Below are 19,044 nucleotides of genomic sequence, written 5' to 3' on the forward strand. Positions count from 1 at the left end.
TTGCAGGGGAGCCCTGCATGCTATTCCCCTTCTCTGAAGTTACCTCACTCCTCAGATGAGAAACAGCCAGTGGATCTTAGTTACGTCTGCTAAGACCATAGAAAAAAAACCCAGGCAGATTCTTCTTCTAATGCTGCCTGAGAATAAACAGCACACTCCGGTGCCATTTAAAAATAACAAACTTTTGATTGTAGAAATAAACTAAGTTAAAAAACACCACAGATCTCTCACAGCTTCCTTTTTAGTTAGGCTGCAAGAGAATGACTGAGTATGATAGGTGAGGGGAGGAGCTATATAGCAGCTCTGCTGGGTAATTCTCTTGCAGTTTCCTGTTAGGAAGAGATATATTCCATAAGTAATGGATGACCCGTGGACTGACTACACTTAACAGGAGAAAAGATACAGAAACAAACTCATTAACTATGGGGACTATTTTCAGGGCAGCTGGACAGCAACTTAAACTAAGATAAACTAAATTAAAAGTAGTACCTAATGCTACTGCTACAAGCCATCAGCTGCACAAAAGTGATATTGGCCATGACTGGCCAAGAGCAAAAGTGATGCATTTACATGCGTGTTAGCTGACATAGGAAACAATCAGCTGACAAGGACATTTCTGGATAAAGTTATTGAAAACAGCGTAAATATGAACTTCTTAACCTTTTTTTTTTTTTACATTCTTAACGGCATGAAAATATTATATAATTTGCTACATATAAATACACATTTGTACTACTCAAGTGTACAAAATTTGGTATACATATTAATATTCATGGTTTATTACCTAATGAGAAGTGTGGAATTGCTTTTATCCCCTCATAACAAATCAATGCCAAGTAGTGCTGAGGGCCGCAAAAAAAACCTTGGTGGGCTGGATGTGGCCTTGGTGCTATAATTTGGGCAGCCCTGCTTTAGAACTTAATTCCCAGGTTCAGTGTCTGTCATTCATGGATTAAAAAACATATTATAACTCTCTTACCAAGGAGACTCGCCTCAATCGCCGGCTCAGAGGTTTATCAAATGGCGGGCTGCTGAGTGCCAACTTCTCCAAGTACCCTTCAGGAAGACGGATATCGGCTGGTAGAGACAGGCGCTTATTCACATCCTGCACAAAAAGAAAAACTATTTTAATTGGACCTTACTTTATGGAGAAGCTAACTGCAAACAGTATGCTTATTGAGATACTCGGGGGTATCTTTCAAAGAGTATAAACTTAAATAGATATTTAATTGTTAACAATGCATCATTTTATAAAAGGTTTGAGGAAAAAAAAAAAGAAAAAAAGTCACAAAGCTTTGAAAAACGGATAAAGAAAATTATATCATTTTTTTTTTGTTTTTTATCTTAAATAGAAAACAGAAGGCTATCAAACCGATGCAGCATATTCTCAATATATACAAATAAGAAGAAAAAAGCGCAGACTCCTCTAAGTGTAAATTTAAGAACAACATAATTTTTGTAAGAACTTAACTGATACATTCATTTCTTTCATATTGGCAAGAGTCCATGAGCTAGTGACGTATGGGATATACAATCCTACCAGGAGGGGCAAAGTTTCCCAAACCTCAAAATGCCTATAAATACACCCCTCACCACACCCACAATTCAGTTTAACGAATAGCCAAGTAGTGGGGTGATAGAAAAAGGAGAAAAAAGAAATAACATAAGCAGAGGAATCAAACTGAAACAGCTGCCTGAAAAACTTTTCTACCAAAAACTGCATCAGAGGAAGCAAATACATCAAAACGGTAGAATTTAGTAAATGTATGCAAAGAAGACCAAGTTGCTGCTTTGCAAATCTGATCAACTGAAGCTTCATTCTTAAAAGCCCACGAAGTGGAGACTGATCTAGTAGAATGAGCTGTGATTCTCTGAGGCAGGGCCTGACCTGACTCCAAATAAGCCTGATGAATCAAAAGCTTTAAACAAGATGCCAAGGAAATGGCAGAAGCTTTCTGACCTTTCCTAGAACCAGAAAGGACAACAAATAGACCAGAAGTCTTCCTGAAATCTTTAGTAGCGTCAACATATTTCAAAGCTCTTACAACATCCAGAGAATGTAAGGATCTCTCCAAAGAATTCTTAGGATTAGGACACAAAGAGCGGACAACAATTTCCCTATTAAAGTTGTTAGAATTCACAACCTTAGGTAGGAATTTAACAGAAGTCTGCAAAACTGCCTTATCCTGATGAAAAATCAGAAAAGGAGACTCACAAAAAAGAGCAGATAAATCGGAAACTCTTCTAGCAGAAGAGATAGCCAAAAGGAACAACACTTTCCAAGAAAGTAGTTTAATATCCAAGGAATGCATAGGCTCAAAAGGAGGAGCCTGTAAAGCCTACAAAATCAAATTAAGACTCCAAGGAGGAGAAATGTATTTTTATGACAGGCTTGATACGGACCAAAGCCTGTACAAAACAGTGAATATCAGGAAGCTTAGCAATCTTTCTGTGAAATAAAACAGAGAGAGCAGAGATTTGTCCCTTCAAGGAACTTGCAGACAAACATTTATCCAAACTATCCTGAAGAAACTGTAAAATTCTAGGAATTCTAAAATAATGCCGGGAGAATTTATGAGAAGAACACCATGAAATATAAGTCTTCCAGACTCGATAATAAATCTGCCAAGAGACAGATTTACGAGCCTGTAACATAGTATCAATCACTGAGTCAGAGAAACCTCTATGACTAAGCACTAAGCGTTCAATTTCCATAACTTCAAATTTAATGATTTGAGATCCTGATGGAAAAACGGCCCTTGAGACAGAAGGTCTGGTCATAAAGTAAGTGGCCAAGGTTGGCAACTGGACATCCGTACAAGATCTGCATACCAGAACCTGTGAGGCCATGCTGGTGCTACCAGAAACACAAACGATTGTTCCATTATGATCTTGGAAATCACTCTTGGAAGAAGAACTAGAGGCGGGAAAATATAAGCAGGTTGGTAAAACCAAGGAACTGCTAACGCATCCACCAACTCCACCTGAGAATCCCTGGACAGGTTAATCCAGTTAACAGGGTTTGCCTAGGATCCTGGTTTCAGCAGCACTTAGCACACCCACTATTGTTACACCTCTCTCCAAACGGAAGTAACCAATATATACAAGAAAAAAGGGGAGATTGTGGGAGGCGCTCAAACAGCAGTCTGCTTCTAAATATGTATATATATATATGTATATATATCTATATCTATATATCTATATATATATATCTATCTATATATATATATATCTATATATATATATATATATATATTAAAATATATATTAAAAAACAAATAATTAGAAATCCCTTATTAAAATCTGTGTGCTGATAATTAAAAGTTCCTTTAGAAAGTTACTCACAGAATATAAAGAAAACTTCACTCAAATTCCAAACACATCTATAATTTTATTAAACACTCTAAAATTAACACAATCAATTCCTATATTCCTAGGACACCGGTGTCTCAATTTACATATAATATTCCATATAAGAATTCCTAAATAGATTGCTTTTAATTAATAATATATAAAACAATTTTTACAGTTAGTAACTTGGTTAATATAAGTTGCTCAGTTGATACAAATCACTCAATTGATACAAGTTATCTCAAACAATTTCAATAAGCAAGCATATACTTTGTCTTTAAATGTTCCGTGTAAAAAACAGAGAATGAAACCAAAAAAAAAAAAAAAAAGAAAAACAGAGAATGAAGCCAAGAAAAAAAAAAGTTATTAAATTTGATGATTACACTAAGCACTTTTTATCGTGTATTCAATCATATGCACTTTGCCCAAAAGTTTTTTGACTTTCTGTGTCTTATATCAAGGCCAAATTTCCATATTAACAGATTTAACACTCTCAGTATCTGTGCAGTTCCTTTGTTAAAAGTACGTTTAACGGATATATTAATGAATTCCTTTTTGCAAAGATAAATATTACATGCAGAGTCCAAGCCTCTTAGTTGAAAAATAAGGTTTACAATACCTGTTGTCTCCTGATAATAGAGAGTTCCTCACTCAATTTTCAAATATCGCTTCTCAGCCGTTCACTTGGTCACAAGCTGTTGAGTGTTTGGCTACCAGGAGCCGTTACTCACCAATCAGCTTTAAGGTTGTGTAGTGTGCGCACTGTTTGAATCCGGTGCTTTAAGCTCCTACCGCAGTTTCTCCATACAGTTGTTTCTTTCCTTAGTGTGTGAAGTCGTATTTGCGGTTATGGGAGCAGCCAGGGAAACACTTTCAATTGTCTTTCGTTAGATAGAAACAAACAGACAAATTCTCTAATAGTTTGGTTTTTTCATCTGTATTCTTTGGAGCTCAGGTGTTTGATCAACGCGTGTCGGCTCTCTGTGAGCCTTTGTCAAGGAGACTATGTCTGTTTGCTTCTATCTGACGAAAGACAATTGAAAGTGTTACTGCAATTCTAGGCAGAGTTAAAATTGAAATACAGACCTTTGAAAATACACACAATGTTACACTTACCAATGACCCCCAAGAAAACTGGCTATCCAAGATTAAATCTCAGATAGACAAATACCAGACAGATCTAATAGCCTTTAAAAATAGGAAGCTAGAAACTGTCAATCAGGATTACAAACAAGGAAAAGTCTATAAATGGCTAACATCTACACCTGACACCCTTTAATCCCTGGACAGGTACCTGGTTAGTTTCTTGTTTAGATGAAAAAACACATCTGGATGGAGTGACCACTCCCCGGATGTATAGTCTAACGGCTGAGATAATCCACTTCCCAATTGTCTACACCTGGGATATGTACCACAGGAATTAGACAAGAGCTGTATTCCGCCCAAGAAAGTATCCACGATACTTCTTTCATAGCTAGGGGACTGCGAGTCCCACCCTGATGATTGACATATGCCACAGTTGTGATATTGTCTGTCTGAAAATGAACGGTTCTCTCTTCAACAAAGGTCAAACCTGAAGAGCCCTGAAAATAGCAGAGAGTTCTAAAATATTGATTGGTAATCTCGCCTCTTGAGATTTCCAAACCCCTTGTGCTGTCAGAGATCCCCAGACAGCTCCCCAACCTGAAAGACTTGCATCTGTTGTGATTACAGTCCAGGTTGGACAAACAAAGGAGGCCCCTTGAACTATACGATGGTGATCTAACCACCAAGACAGAGAGAGTCGAAAATTGGGATTTAAGGATATTAAATATGATATCTTTATATAATCCCTGCACCATTGAATCAGCATACAAAGCTGGAGAGGTCTCATATGAAGACGAGCAAAGGAGATCACGTCCGATGCCGCAGTCATGAGACCTAAAACTTCCATGCAGATAGCTACTGAAGGGAAAAATTGAGACTGAAGGCTTCGACAAGCTGAAACCAATTTAATTTGTCTCTTTTCAGAGACAGAGTCATAGACACTGAATCTATCTGGAAACCTAAAAAGGTGACCCTTGTCTGAGGAATCAAGAAACTTTTTGGTAAATTGATCCTCTAACCATGTCTTTGAAGAAACAACACTAGTTGATTTGTGCGAGATTCAAAATTTTCAGATCCAGAACTGGCCTGAATGAATTCTTTCTTGGGACAATAAATAGATTTGAATAAAACCCCAAACCCTGTTCCTGAACAGAACTGGTATGATTACCCCTGAAAGCTCTAGATCTGAACCACACTTCAGAAAAACATGAACCTTCACTGGATTCGCTGGGACGCGTGAGAGAAAGAATCTTCTCACAGGAGGTCTTACTCTGAATCCAATTCAATACCATTGAGACACAAAACTCTGAATCCATTGATTTTGGACAAAAACTGCCCAAATGTTTTGGAAAAAAGTTTAATCTGCCCTTACCAGCTGAGCTGGAATGAGGCCTGCACCTTCATGCAGACTTGGGGACTGGCTTTGGTTTCTTAAACGGCATGGACCAAATAAATTGTTACCTTGGAAAGAAAGAGATAGTAATCTAGACTTATAGATACCATGTCAGTATTCCAATATCTGAGCCACAAAGCCCTAACATCAATTTTGATGATATAAAAAAATGGCATCACAGATAAAATGATTAGCATGTTGAAGCAAGTGAACAATGCTAGACAATCAGGATCTGTTTCCTGTTGCACTAAGCTTTCCAACCAAAAAGTTGATGCAGCTGCAACATCAGCCATAGAAATGGCAGGCCTGAGAAGATAGCCATAATATAAATAAGCTTTCCTTAGATAAGATTCAAGTTTCCTATCTAAAGGATCCTTAAAGGAAGTACTATCTTCCATAGGGATAGTAGCACGTTAGGCAAGAGCAGAAATAGCCCCATCAACTTTGGGGATTTTTTCCCAAAACTCCAATCTAACTGTTGGCAAAGGCTACACCTTTTTAAACCTAGAAGAAGGAAAAAGAAGTACCAGGCCTATTCCATTCCTTTGAAATCATATAAGAAAGAACATCAGGAACTGTAAAAACATCTGGAGTAACCACAGGCGGTTTAAAAACAGAATTTAAACATTTACTAGTTTTAGTATCAAGAGGACTCGTTTCCTCAATATCCAAAGTAATCAACACCTCTTTAACAAGGAACGAATATACTCAATTTTAAAGAGAAAAGGAGATTTGTCAGTGTTAATATCTGAGGTAGGCTCTTCTGAATCAGATAGATCCTCATCAGAGGAGGATAATACAGTATGTTGTCGGTCATTTGAAATTTCATCAACTTTATGAGAAGTTTTAAAAGACCTTTTACATTTATTAGAAGGTGAAATAGCAGACAAAGCCTTCTAAATTGCAATACAATCTTTTATATTCACAGGGATATCATGTACATTAGATGTTGTAGGAACAACAGGCATTGTACTAGTACCAATGGATACACTCTCTGTATGTAAAAGCTTATCATGACAATTGTTACATACCACAGCTGGAGATATAATCTCCACTAATTTACAACAGATACACTTATATTTGGTTGAACTGTTATCATGCAGCAGGGTTCCAACAGTGGTTTCTGAGACAGGATCAGATTGAGATATCTTGCAAATGTAAGAGAAAAAAACAACATATAAAACAAAATGATCAATTTCCTTATATTGCAGTTTCAGGAATGGGGAAAAAAAATGCAAACAGCATAGCCCTCTGAGCATAGAAAAAAAGCAAGAGGCATATAGGAAGTGGGGTAAAAATAATTTAATTATTTTGCGCCAAGTATGACGCACAACGTAAAATGAAATGTTTTGGCGCTAACAACATCCGGAAATGACGCAACTCGCGTCATGGCAGACGCAACCTTGTGCAAGGAAACCTGGCGTCAACTAAGACGCCGGAAATGACAAATTTGTGACACCGAATGTACCTTCGCTCCAAAAAAATTCTCGCGCCAAGAATGACGCAATAAATATCAGCATTTTGCGACCTTGCGAGCCTAATTTTGCCTGTGAAAATTAAAAAAAAATAGTCAATTTAAAGAAAAAGACTATACCCCAGGTAAGAAAAAATAACTTCCTAAAAATGTTTTTCCCAATTTTGAAACTGACAGTCTGCAAAAGGAAATATACATAAACCTGACTCATGGCAAATATAAGTACAATACATATATTTAGAACTTTATAATAAAACAAAGTGCCAAACCATAGCTGAGAGTGTCTTAAGTAATGAAAACATACTTACCAAAAGACACCCATCCACATATAGCAGATAACTAAACCAGTACTGAAACAGTAACAGTAGAGGTAATGGAATATGAGAGTATATCGTCGATCTGAAAAGGGAGGTAGGAGATGAATCTCTACGACCGATAAAAGAGAACCTTTGAAAAGATTTCCCGCGAGGAAAACCATAAAATCAATACGGCATACTATCTTCACATCCCTCTGACATTCACTGTACTCTGAGAGAAATCGGGCTTCAAAATGCTGAGAAACGCATATCAACGTAGAAATCTTAGCACAAAATTACTTCACCACCTCCATAGGAGGCAAAGTTTGTAAAAACTGAATTGTGGGTGTGGTGAGGGGTGTATTTATAGGCATTTTGAGGCTTGGGAAACTTTGCCCCTCCTGGTAGGATTGTATATCCCATACGTCACTAGATCATGGACTCTTGCCAATTACATGAAAAAAAATATAATTTATTAAAAAGTGTCACGAATACACAGTCACTCTTTAAAACCTCAACATACTGACCCAGGTCAGTGCTCAAGAAGGAATACTGTGCTATTCATGTTCAGCATATCGGCTGTCATGTTGAGCTTCAAAAGTACGGTAAAAAGTCTCTCCTACTGATCTGCACCGTAGGCTGTGGAGTAGAACACTGCAAAGAGGTCTGCGTCCTCTGTAAGCCGGCATCAGAGGTAGCGACAGTGCTGCAGTTTATAGACCGTGGGCGTGGCCTTACACGTTTCATAGGGTAACTCCCTACTTCACCACTGGTACAAAGAACCATCCTTAAAACATCCACAAGCATGTCACGTATTATATACGTAACTGCTGGTCATGGTACTCGTGTAGTCCATGTATGTGCATATTCTCAATGACACAATGCTTTATTTCAAGTGTTAGAATGTCTCAAACTCAACCTGAAATTTCCCATAAAATACTTAAAGGGACATGAAAAAGTGAAAAGTCTACTTTCATGAATCAGAGATAGACGCTGCAATTTAAAGAAATGTTTCAGTTTACTTCTATCAAATTTACTTCATTCTCTTGGTATTCTTTGTTCATGAGCATACCTTGGTAGGCTCAGGAGCAGCAATACTTACTATTGGTTGGTGGTTAAGTAAATATGCCTCTTGTTTTTGGCTCACTAGCTGTGTTCAGCTAGCTCCTAGTAGTGCATTGTTGCACTGGAGTGGACTTTATTTGTTTAACCACTGCAAGCAATAATATAATGAAATACTTAAAAAGGGGCATTATACAATAAATTTTTCCTTGCATAAATGTTTTGTAGATGATCCATTTATATAGCCTATACAGCTTTTTATTAAAAAACATGTATAGTTTGGCATATTTTTAAATAACATTGCACTGATTTTCAGACTCCTAACCAAGCCTTGAAGTTTTAGGAGAATACCGAGGTATACCTACTGCAGCTTGCTCCTGTTTGTGTAATGGGTCTTTTCATATGCAGCGGAAGGGGGAGGGGGAGTGTCTGCTTTGTTCCAGCTATAATCTTTTCAACAGAGCTAAACTGGGACAGTTTTATACTGGATTTTTAGATCAGTATCTGTGCATATTATTCTTTATAGTAGTGGGTATTACATAATGTTAAATAAAAATTGGTGTATACTGTCCCTTTAAACAGAGTATTTTTTTTACAGTTATATATATATCTTAAAGAAATTGTAGCAATCTTCTTGCTTTTCAAGAAATTGTATCCCCAGAGACACTAAAGTTTATCCTACAGATTTTACAGCCTCGCCCCTGCAATATTCTAAACAGTGAGGGAGCTAAACAAGGAAGATTTTTAAGATGTTCCTGGACTGCAAAATATTTTTCTAACACAATTACAATTGAAACACTTTTTATCATGCATTTAAATTAAGGTTAGTTTTTAATACTACCATTTTTTATTATTATTTTGGGGTGGGGGGGGGCGACGCGCTAGATAACAAGCGGTACACAAACAAAATTGCATATGACCTTCCAAGAATATACATTAATAATACATTGTGCAGTTTTTCTTTGCAACTATGTTTTCAAAACATTACAACACATTTTTAATGAAACACGCTGTAATATTTGCCATGCGCACGTTTATAGGCAAAGAGGAAAACACTGTACTTATGGGGGGGGGGGGGGGGGGATTCTGTCATGATTAAAGGGACATTCAACACTTAGTGTAACATGTTTTGATATGGTAAATTAAAAAATGGAGGTCCGCCTACACTATACCCCTCCTCCCTTGCCGCCTTGCTTCTGTCCTAATCAGCGGCGCTAACTACTCTAATAGCCGGTCAATATGGATGCCGAACTCCCCCCACTATTACGTAGCTGCCTTCTTCATCTGATAAGCAAATCAGAATCCAGTCCTCGGACAGAAATTGCACGCGCGTGCCAGATTTTCAATTAGATCCTCGGAAAACGTAATCAACACAGAAAAAAAAATTTATAACGGGTTGAATTTGCGGACCTTCAAAAATTGATTAATTACGGCTATAACTTTATTTACACTTATATTTAAAAAAAAAAAAATTAAACTCATATTGATTTGGGACAAAGAAAGTTATTCTAGATCGATAATCAGGCAACTTTACCTTCACTTTAAGATAGAACATACAAGTTTCCAATTTACTTCTATTTAATCTGCTTTATTCTCATGATATCGTATGTTGAAGGATCAGTAATGCACTACTAGGAACTAGCTGAAAGTCAATGATAAGAGGCATATATGTGCAGCCACCAATCAGCAGATTCTGAGCTTACTTAGGCATACTTTTTAACTAAGGATACAAAAAGAATGAAACACATTAGATAGAAATAAATTGGAAAGCTATTTTAAATTGTGCAATCTGAATCATGAAAGAAAAAAGGTGGGTTTCATGTCCCTTTAAAAGGAACATACAGTATTACTCAAAAAGTTTCTATCATGTATATGTATATATATATATATATATATATATATATATATATATATATATATATATATATATATATATATATATATATATATATATATATTTAAAATAAACAGCAGTTAACCATTTTCATGCAATATTTTGAACATGTTGGTTTCTACAATGGAGTCCTTAGACTCTACAGCTCATTGGATCTTAATTTTATTTTCTGACACTTTATTCTGTTCTTTTTCTATTGTTAGTATTTGTTTCCTTCCTGCCTTTATTATCTTATTCCAGCAGCTTGTTCTTTATATTTACATTCACTAAGCTCAACCCGAGCTAAAGACTTCACATATAGGAGCAGAAAATGTTTAATTATTCAATAAAAATATGTTATTTGAAAATAAAAATAAACAGTATCACTGAACTGTACAAATGTTACAGATGACAAGTCCTGGCAGAGAAGCACGAGAGAACACAACAGGGACTGCGTGCAGGGCGCACGGCTATACCACACCAGCAATTAGTCTGTGTGCGATTCGCTCAATCTACTTCCTGTTTCTACCTTAGGAGGTGTTAAAATTCTGTGATATTTTAATAAGATAAACTACTATATTTTAGCTGATGGACAGGTAGAAATCACAGCTCATACAAGAGTGGATTATTTTGTCCCAAGTGAAAGTTCCACAAAAAAAATAATAAATCTTAATGCTACTCCTAATGCAGTAAAGAACACAGGCCACCTTTAATTAACCCACAGATTAGGTTCCTAGGCAGGGAACCTGTCAGCGGGGCAGCATGGGCTGCCGGAAGTTACCATTGCACAAAAAAATCTTCTGCATCCCTGCACCCCGCACAACAGGGCCTGTCAATCACCCTGGATAAGCAGTTTTAAATGTTTTAAGGGTGCAACCTCTCCCTGCTGCTTCTTAAAGGGCCAGTAAACCTAGGAAATAATGTTATATAATTCTGCACATAGTGTAGAATTATATAACATTAGCTTAGCTCCAGATTTCTAAAGTGAATAGTTAAATAGATATCACGCAAAGAAAACAGAACGCCGCTCCTGGCTCTACTGAGCGGGTCTGTTTTCTTCTGCTAAGCGCATCACGGGCAGGCTGTCTATTCACAGAGCGCCCGATCGCGCTATTAAAATCAATGTAGCTCGCTCCCGCTCTGGTAGCGGGCTACATTGTGTTTAATAGCGCGATCAGGCAGGCTGTGATTAGACAGCGTGCCCGTGATGCGCTTAGCAGAAGAAAACAGACCCGCTCAGTAGAGCCAGGATCGACGTTCTGTTTTCTTTGCGTGATATCTATTTAACTATTCACTTTAGAAATCTGGAGCTAAGCTAATGTTATATAATTCTACACTATGTGCAGAATTATATAACATTATTTCCTAGGTTTACTGGCCCTTTAACTTGGCTCACATAAGCTAACCTGCACTGCAAGGGCTTCCAGACTGTGCATAATGTCAAATCGTCAGCACTAAATATTAGAAGCCTATATATGGGAGGAAAACTATCACTATGGTAACAGTGTAAAAGAAAGGTTACTAGTCTACTGAATGTTAAATATAGGGAGAAGCCTAAAATTCTCACTGATCGGCTGCAATTTTTTTTCCTAGCACAATTCTAGTGGAAAAAGAAACAAATTATGTTGCTATACAGAAGGCTTTAATTTATTTCCGCTCAGTGTTGACAAGAAAACAGAATCTTTGGGCCAGATTACAAGTGGTGTGCTGATAGCTCAAGTTGGGATATTCAATATCGCTGAACCATGCTAACTTGATAGTACAAGTCCATGGTAAAGCGTGTTAAGCAGAGAAAGGTTAGCGCGGCCGGCATCGCTCTAGTTCAACCTATGCTATCAAAGGATTTCGCAAACGCACTAACTTGTGCGCATATTACAAGTTATAGTTTTCACTTGAGCGAAAGACAAAACTAAAATATTTAGCATGATTGTAGACCTGATGTGTAAGGGTTAAAAAATATATAAAGTATTACATACACTTTTTTTATAAAAATATATAATTTAAATAATAAAAATGTTTTATAAAGGTTAAAAGAGATATGGTATATGGCAAAGTGTTTGACTAGAAAGGCGTGTGTGTGTGTGTGTGTGTGTGTGTGTGTGTGTGTGTGTGTGTGTGTGTATATATATATATATTTGTTTTTTTATTTGTTTTTAAACACATGTATATTTATATTTTTATATGTGTAAATAATTTTGTGCACATATACACACACACACAAAAAAATAAAATATATATATATATATATATATATATATATATATATATATATATATATATATATATATATATATATATATATATATATATCATAATTTATGCTTACCTGATAAATTTATTTCTCTTGTAGTGTATTCAGTCCACGGGTCATCCATTACTTATGGGATATATTCCCTTCCCAACAGGAAGTTGCAAGAGGATCACCCAAGCAGAGCTGCTATATAGCTCCTCCCCTCACATGTCATATCCAGTCATTCGACCGAAACAAGACGAGAAAGGAGAAACCATAGGGTGCAGTGGTGACTGGAGTTTTAATTAAAATTTAGATCTGCCTTAAAAAAGACAGGGCGGGCCGTGGACTGAATACACTACAAGAGAAATAAATTCATCAGGTAAGCATAAATTATGTTTTCTCTTGTTAAGTGTATTCAGTCCACGGATCATCCATTACTTGTGGGATACCAATACCAAAGCTAAAGTACACGGATGATGGGAGGGACAAGGCAGGAACTTAAAGGAAGGAACCACTGCCTGTAGAACCTTTCTCCCAAAAACAGCCTCCGAAGAAGCAAAAGTGTCAAATTTGTAAAATTTTGAAAAGGTGTGAAGCAAAGACCAAGTCGCAGCCTTGCAAATCTGTTCAACAGAGGCCTCATTCTTAAAGGCCCAGGTGGAAGCCACAGCTCTAGTGGAATGAGCTGTAATTCTTTCAGGGGGCTGCTGTCCAGCAGTCTCATAGGCTAAACGTATTATGCTACGAAGCCAAAAGGAGAGAGAGGTTGCCGAAGCTTTTTGACCTCTCCTCTGTCCAGAGTAAACGACAAACAGGGAAGAAGTTTGACGAAAATCTTTAGTTGCCTGTAAATAGAATTTCAGGGCACGGACTACGTCCAGATTATGCAAAAGTCGTTCCTTCTTTGAAGAAGGATTAGGACATAATGATGGAACAACAATCTCCTGATTGATATTCCTGTTAGAGACTACCTTAGGTAAAAACCCAGGTTTAGTACGCAGAACTACCTTGTCTGAATGGAAAATCAGATAAGGAGAATCACAATGTAAGGCGGATAACTCCGAGACTCTTCGAGCCGAGGAAATAGCCATCAAAAATAGAACTTTCCAAGATAAAAGTTTAATATCAATGGAATGGAGGGGTTCAAACGGAACTCCTTGAAGAACTTTAAGAACCAAGTTTAAGCTCCACGGAGGAGCAACAGTTTTAAACACAGGCTTAATCCTAGCCAAAGCCTGACAAAAAGCCTGGACGTCTGGAACTTCTGCCAGACGCTTGTGCAAAAGAATAGACAGAGCAGAAATCTGTCCCTTTAAAGAACTAGCTGATAAGCCTTTTTCCAAACCCTCTTGGAGAAAGGACAATAATCTAGGAATCCTAACCTTACTCCATGAATAACTCTTGGATTCGCACCAATACAGGTATTTACGCCATATCTTATGGTAGATTTTCCTGGTAACAGGCTTTCGTGCCTGTATTAAGGTATCAATAACTGACTCGGAGAAACCACGCTTTGATAGAATCAAGCGTTCAATCTCCATGCAGTCAGTCTCAGAGAAATTAGATTTGGATGATTGAAAGGACCTTGTATTAGAAGGTCTTGCCTCAAAGGTAGAGTCCATGGTGGACAGGACGACATGTCCACTAGGTCTGCATACCAGGTCTTGCGTGGCCACGCAGGCACTATCAGAATCACCGATGCTCTCTCCTGTTTGATCTTGGCAATCAGTCGAGGTAGCAGAGGAAACGGTGGAAACACATACGCCATGTTGAAGAACCAAGGGGCTGCTAGAGCATCTATCAGCGTCGCTCCCGGGTCCCTGGACCTGGACCCGTAACGAGGAAGTTTGGCGTTCTGGCGAGACGCCATGAGATCCAGTTCTGGTTTGCCCCAACGACGGAACGGTTGAGCAAACACCTCCGGATGGAGTTCCCACTCCCCCGGATGAAAAGTCTGACGACTTAGAAAGTCCGCTTCCCAGTTCTCCACGCCTGGGATGTGGATCGCTGACAAGTGGCAAGAGTGAGCCTCTGCCCAGCGAATTATCTTTGAGACTTCTAACATCGCTAGGGAGCTCCTGGTTCCCCCTTGATGGTTGATATAAGCCACAGTCGTGATGTTGTCCGACTGAAATCTGATGAACCTCAGTGTTGTTAACTGAGGCCAAGCTAGAAGAGCATTGAAAATTGCTCTTAACTCCAGAATATTTATTGGGAGGAGTTTCTCCTCCCGAGTCCACGATCCCTGAGCCTTCAGGGAATTCCAGACTGCGCCCCAGCCTAGGAGGCTGGCATCTGTTGTTATAATCGTCCAATCTGGCCTGCGAAAGGTCATACCCTTGGACAGATGGACCCGAGATAGCCACCAGAGAAGAGAATCTCTGGTCTCTTGATCCAGATTTAGTAGGGGGGACAAATCTGAGTAATCCCCATTCCACTGACCTAGCATGCACAATTGCAGCGGTCTGAGATGCAGGCGCGCAAATCGCACTATGTCCATTGCCGCTACCATTAAGCCGATTACTTCCATGCACTGAGCCACTGACGGGCGTGGAATGGAATTAAGGACACGGCAAGCATTTAAAAGTTTTGATAACCTGGCCTCCTTCAGGTAAATTTTCATTTCTACAGAATCTATCAGAGTCCCTATGAAGGAGACTCTTGTGAGTGGTGATAGAGAACTCTTTTCCACGTTCACCTTCCACCCATGCGACCTCAGAAATGCCAGAACTATCTCTGTATGAGACTTGGCAATTTGAAAGCTTGACGCCTGTATCAGGATGTCGTCTAGATACGGAGCCACCGCTATGCCTCGCGGTCTTAGAACCGCCAGCAGAGAGCCCAGAACCTTTGTAAAGATTCTCGGGGCCGTAGCCAACCCGAAGGGGAGAGCTACAAATTGGTAATGCCTGTCTAGAAAGGCAAATCTTAGGAACCGATGATGATCTTTGTGAATCGGTATGTGAAGGTAGGCATCCTTTAAGTCCACTGTGGTCATGTACTGACCCTCTTGGATCATGGGTAGGATAGTCTGAATAGTTTCCATTTTGAATGATGGAACTCTTAGGAATTTGTTTAGGATCTTTAGGTCCAAAATTGGTCTGAAGGTACCCTCTTTCTTGGGAACCACGAACAGATTTGAATAAAATCCCTGTCCTTGTTCCGTCCGAGGAAATGGGTGGATCACCCCCATTACTAGGAGGTCTTGTACACAGCGTAGGAATGCCTCTTTCTTTATCTGGTTTTCTGATAACCTTGAAAGATGAAATCTCTCTTGAGGAGAAGAAGCCTTGAAGTCCAGAAGATATCCCTGAGATATGATCTCCAATGCCCAGGGATCCTGGACATCTCTTGCCCACGCCTGGGCGAAGAGAGAAAGTCTGCCCCCCACTAGATCCGTTTCCGGATAGGGGGCCATCCCTTCATGCTGTCTTAGGGGCAGTAGCAGGTTTTCTGGCCTGCTTGCCCTTGTTCCAGGACTGGTTAGTTTTCCAGGCCTGTCTGTAACGAGCAACAGTTCCTTCCTGTTTTGGAGCGGAGGAAGTTGACGTTGCTCCTGCCTTGAAGTTTCGAAAGGCACGAAAATTAGACTGTTTGGCCTTTGATTTGGCCCTGTCCTGAGGAAGGGTATGACCCTTACCTCCAGTAATGTCAGCGATAATTTCTTTCAAGCCGGGCCCGAATAAGGTTTGCCCCTTGAAAGGAATATTAAGCAATTTAGATTTAGAAGTCACGTCAGCTGACCAGGATTTAAGCCATAGCGCTCTGCGCGCCTGGATGGCGAATCCGGAGTTCTTAGCCGTTAGTTTAGTTAAATGTACAATGGCATCAGAAACAAATGCATTAGCTAGCTTAAGGGCTTTAAGCTTGTCCATAATCTAATCCAATGGAGCTGTGTGAATGGCCTCTTCTAGAGACTCAAACCAGAATGCCGCAGCAGCAGTGACAGGCGCAATGCATGCAAGGGGCTGTAAGATAAAACCTTGTTGAACAAACATTTTCTTAAGGTAACCTTCTAATTTTTTATCCATTGGATCCGAAAAAGCACAACTATCCTCCACCGGGATAGTGGTACGCTTAGCTAAAGTAGAAACTGCTCCCTCCACCTTAGGGACCGTCTGCCATAAGTCTCGTGTAGTGGCGTCTATTGGAAACATTTTCCTAAATATAGGAGGTGGGGAAAAGGGCACACCGGGTCTATCCCACTCCTTGCTAATAATTTCTGTAAGCCCTTAAGGTATAGGAAAAACGTCAGTACACACCGGTACTGCATAGTATCTATCCAGCCTACATAATTTCTCTGGAATTGCAACTGTGTTACAGTCATTCAGAGCCGCTAAAACCTCCCCTAGCAATACACGGAGGTTCTCAAGCTTAAATTTAAAATTAGAGTTTTCCGGTTTCCCTGGATCAGATCCGTCACCCACAGAATGAAGCTCTCCGTCCTCATGTTCTGCAAACTGTGACGCAGTATCGGACATGGCTCTCACAGCACCAGCGCGCCCTGTTCTTATCCCAGAGCAATCGCGCTTGCCTCTTAATTCTGGCAATTTAGATAATACTTCTGTCAGGGTATTATTCATAATAGTAGCCATGTCTTGTAAAGTGATTTGTATGGGCGTCTCTGATGCACTTGGCGCCACAATATCACGCGCCTCCTGAGCGGGAGGCGAAGGTACTGACACGTGAGGAGAGTTAGTCGGCATAACTTCCCCCTCGTTGTCTGGTGATAATTCCTTTATAGATAAAGACTGACCTTTATTATTTAAAGTGAAATCAATACATTTAGTACACATATTTCTATGGGGCTCAACACTGGCCTTCAAACATAGTGAACAAACAGATTCATCTGTGTCAGACATGTTTAAACAGACTAGCAATAAGACTAGCAGACTTGGAAAACACTTTAAATAATTTTACAAGCAATATAGAAAACGCTACTGCGCCTTTAAGAAGCACAAAAAAACTGTCACAGTTGAAATAACAATGAACCAAATCAGTTATAGCAACCAAATTTTCACAGTAAATGTATTAAGTTAGCAGAGCATTGCACCCACTTGCAAATGGATGATTAACCCCTTAGTACCCAAAACGGATAAGCAATAGAGAAAAAAACGTTTTTTAAACACAGTCAAACACACTGTCACAGGTCTGCTGTGACTGATTACCTCCCTCAAAATGACTTTTGAAGTCTCCTGAGCTCTCTAGAGATGTCCTGGGTCATGCAGGAAGAAGCAGGAAGACTGAGACTGAATTTTTACTGCGCAAAAAAGCGCTAAAATAGACCCCTCCCACTCATTATTACAACAGTGGGAGCCTCAGTTAACTGTTTCTATGCAGAAATACAAGTCAGCCATGTGGAAAAAATGTATGCCCCAATAAGTTTTATCACCAATGTACCTCACAAAACGATTAAACATACCAGCAAACGTTTTAAACATCTTTTTTAAAGAGTATGTATCTCTATTGATAAGCCTGATACCAGTCCTCCTACTGCATTTAAGGCTTATTACATCACTTCAGTATTAGTAGCATTTTCTTAGTCAAATTCCATTCCTTAGAAAATTACTTTACTGTATATATTTTAATCAGCCTGATACCAGTCGCTATCACTGCATTTAAGGCTTTACTTACATTACATCGGTATCAGCAGTATTTTCTTAGTCAATACCATTCCTTAGAAAAATATTTTACTGCACATACCTTATTTGCAGGAGACCCCGCACGCTATTCCCTTTCTGAAGTTACCCCACTCCTCAGAATGTGCGAGAACAGCCAGTGGATCTTAGTTACTTCTGCTAAGATCATAGAAAACGCAGGCAGATTCTTCTTCCAAATACTGCCTGAGAAGAAACAGCACACTCCGGTGCCATTTAAAATAATAAACTTTTGATTGAAGAAATAAACTAAGTATAAAACACCACAGTCCTCTCACGACCTCCTATCTAGTTGAGGGTTGCAAGAGAATGACTGGATATGACATGTGAGGGGAGGAGCTATATAGCAGCTCTGCTTGGGTGATCCTCTTGCAACTTACTGTTGGGAAGGGAATATATCCCATAAGTAATGGATGACCCGTGGACTGAATACACTTAACAAGAGAAATATATATATATATATATATATATATATATATATATATATATATATATATACACACACACATACACACACACACACACATATATATATTTTTTTATCTAACTAAAGAACATAGAAATAAAAAGGATTATTGCATGTTTCAAGGTATTTGACTGGTAAGCCTCAAATGTGTGT

General features: G+C 38.9%; 1 protein-coding gene across 3 annotated transcripts in view; it reads right to left on the reverse strand.

The window, feature by feature from the left end:
* The window catches only part of CDK16 (cyclin dependent kinase 16), a 134,389-nt gene that overhangs the window by 75,486 nt on the left and 39,859 nt on the right, over nucleotides 1–19,044 (reverse strand). For all 3 annotated transcript variants that reach the window (XM_053695753.1, XM_053695752.1, XM_053695754.1), the window contains one exon: nucleotides 980–1,105. In XM_053695753.1, the coding sequence (XP_053551728.1) occupies nucleotides 980–1,105 (126 nt within the window). The remainder of the gene's footprint in view (nucleotides 1–979; nucleotides 1,106–19,044) is intronic.

The sequence above is a fragment of the Bombina bombina genome, chromosome 12 (assembly GCF_027579735.1).
Source record: "Bombina bombina isolate aBomBom1 chromosome 12, aBomBom1.pri, whole genome shotgun sequence".
Classification (NCBI taxonomy): Eukaryota; Metazoa; Chordata; class Amphibia; order Anura; family Bombinatoridae; genus Bombina; species Bombina bombina.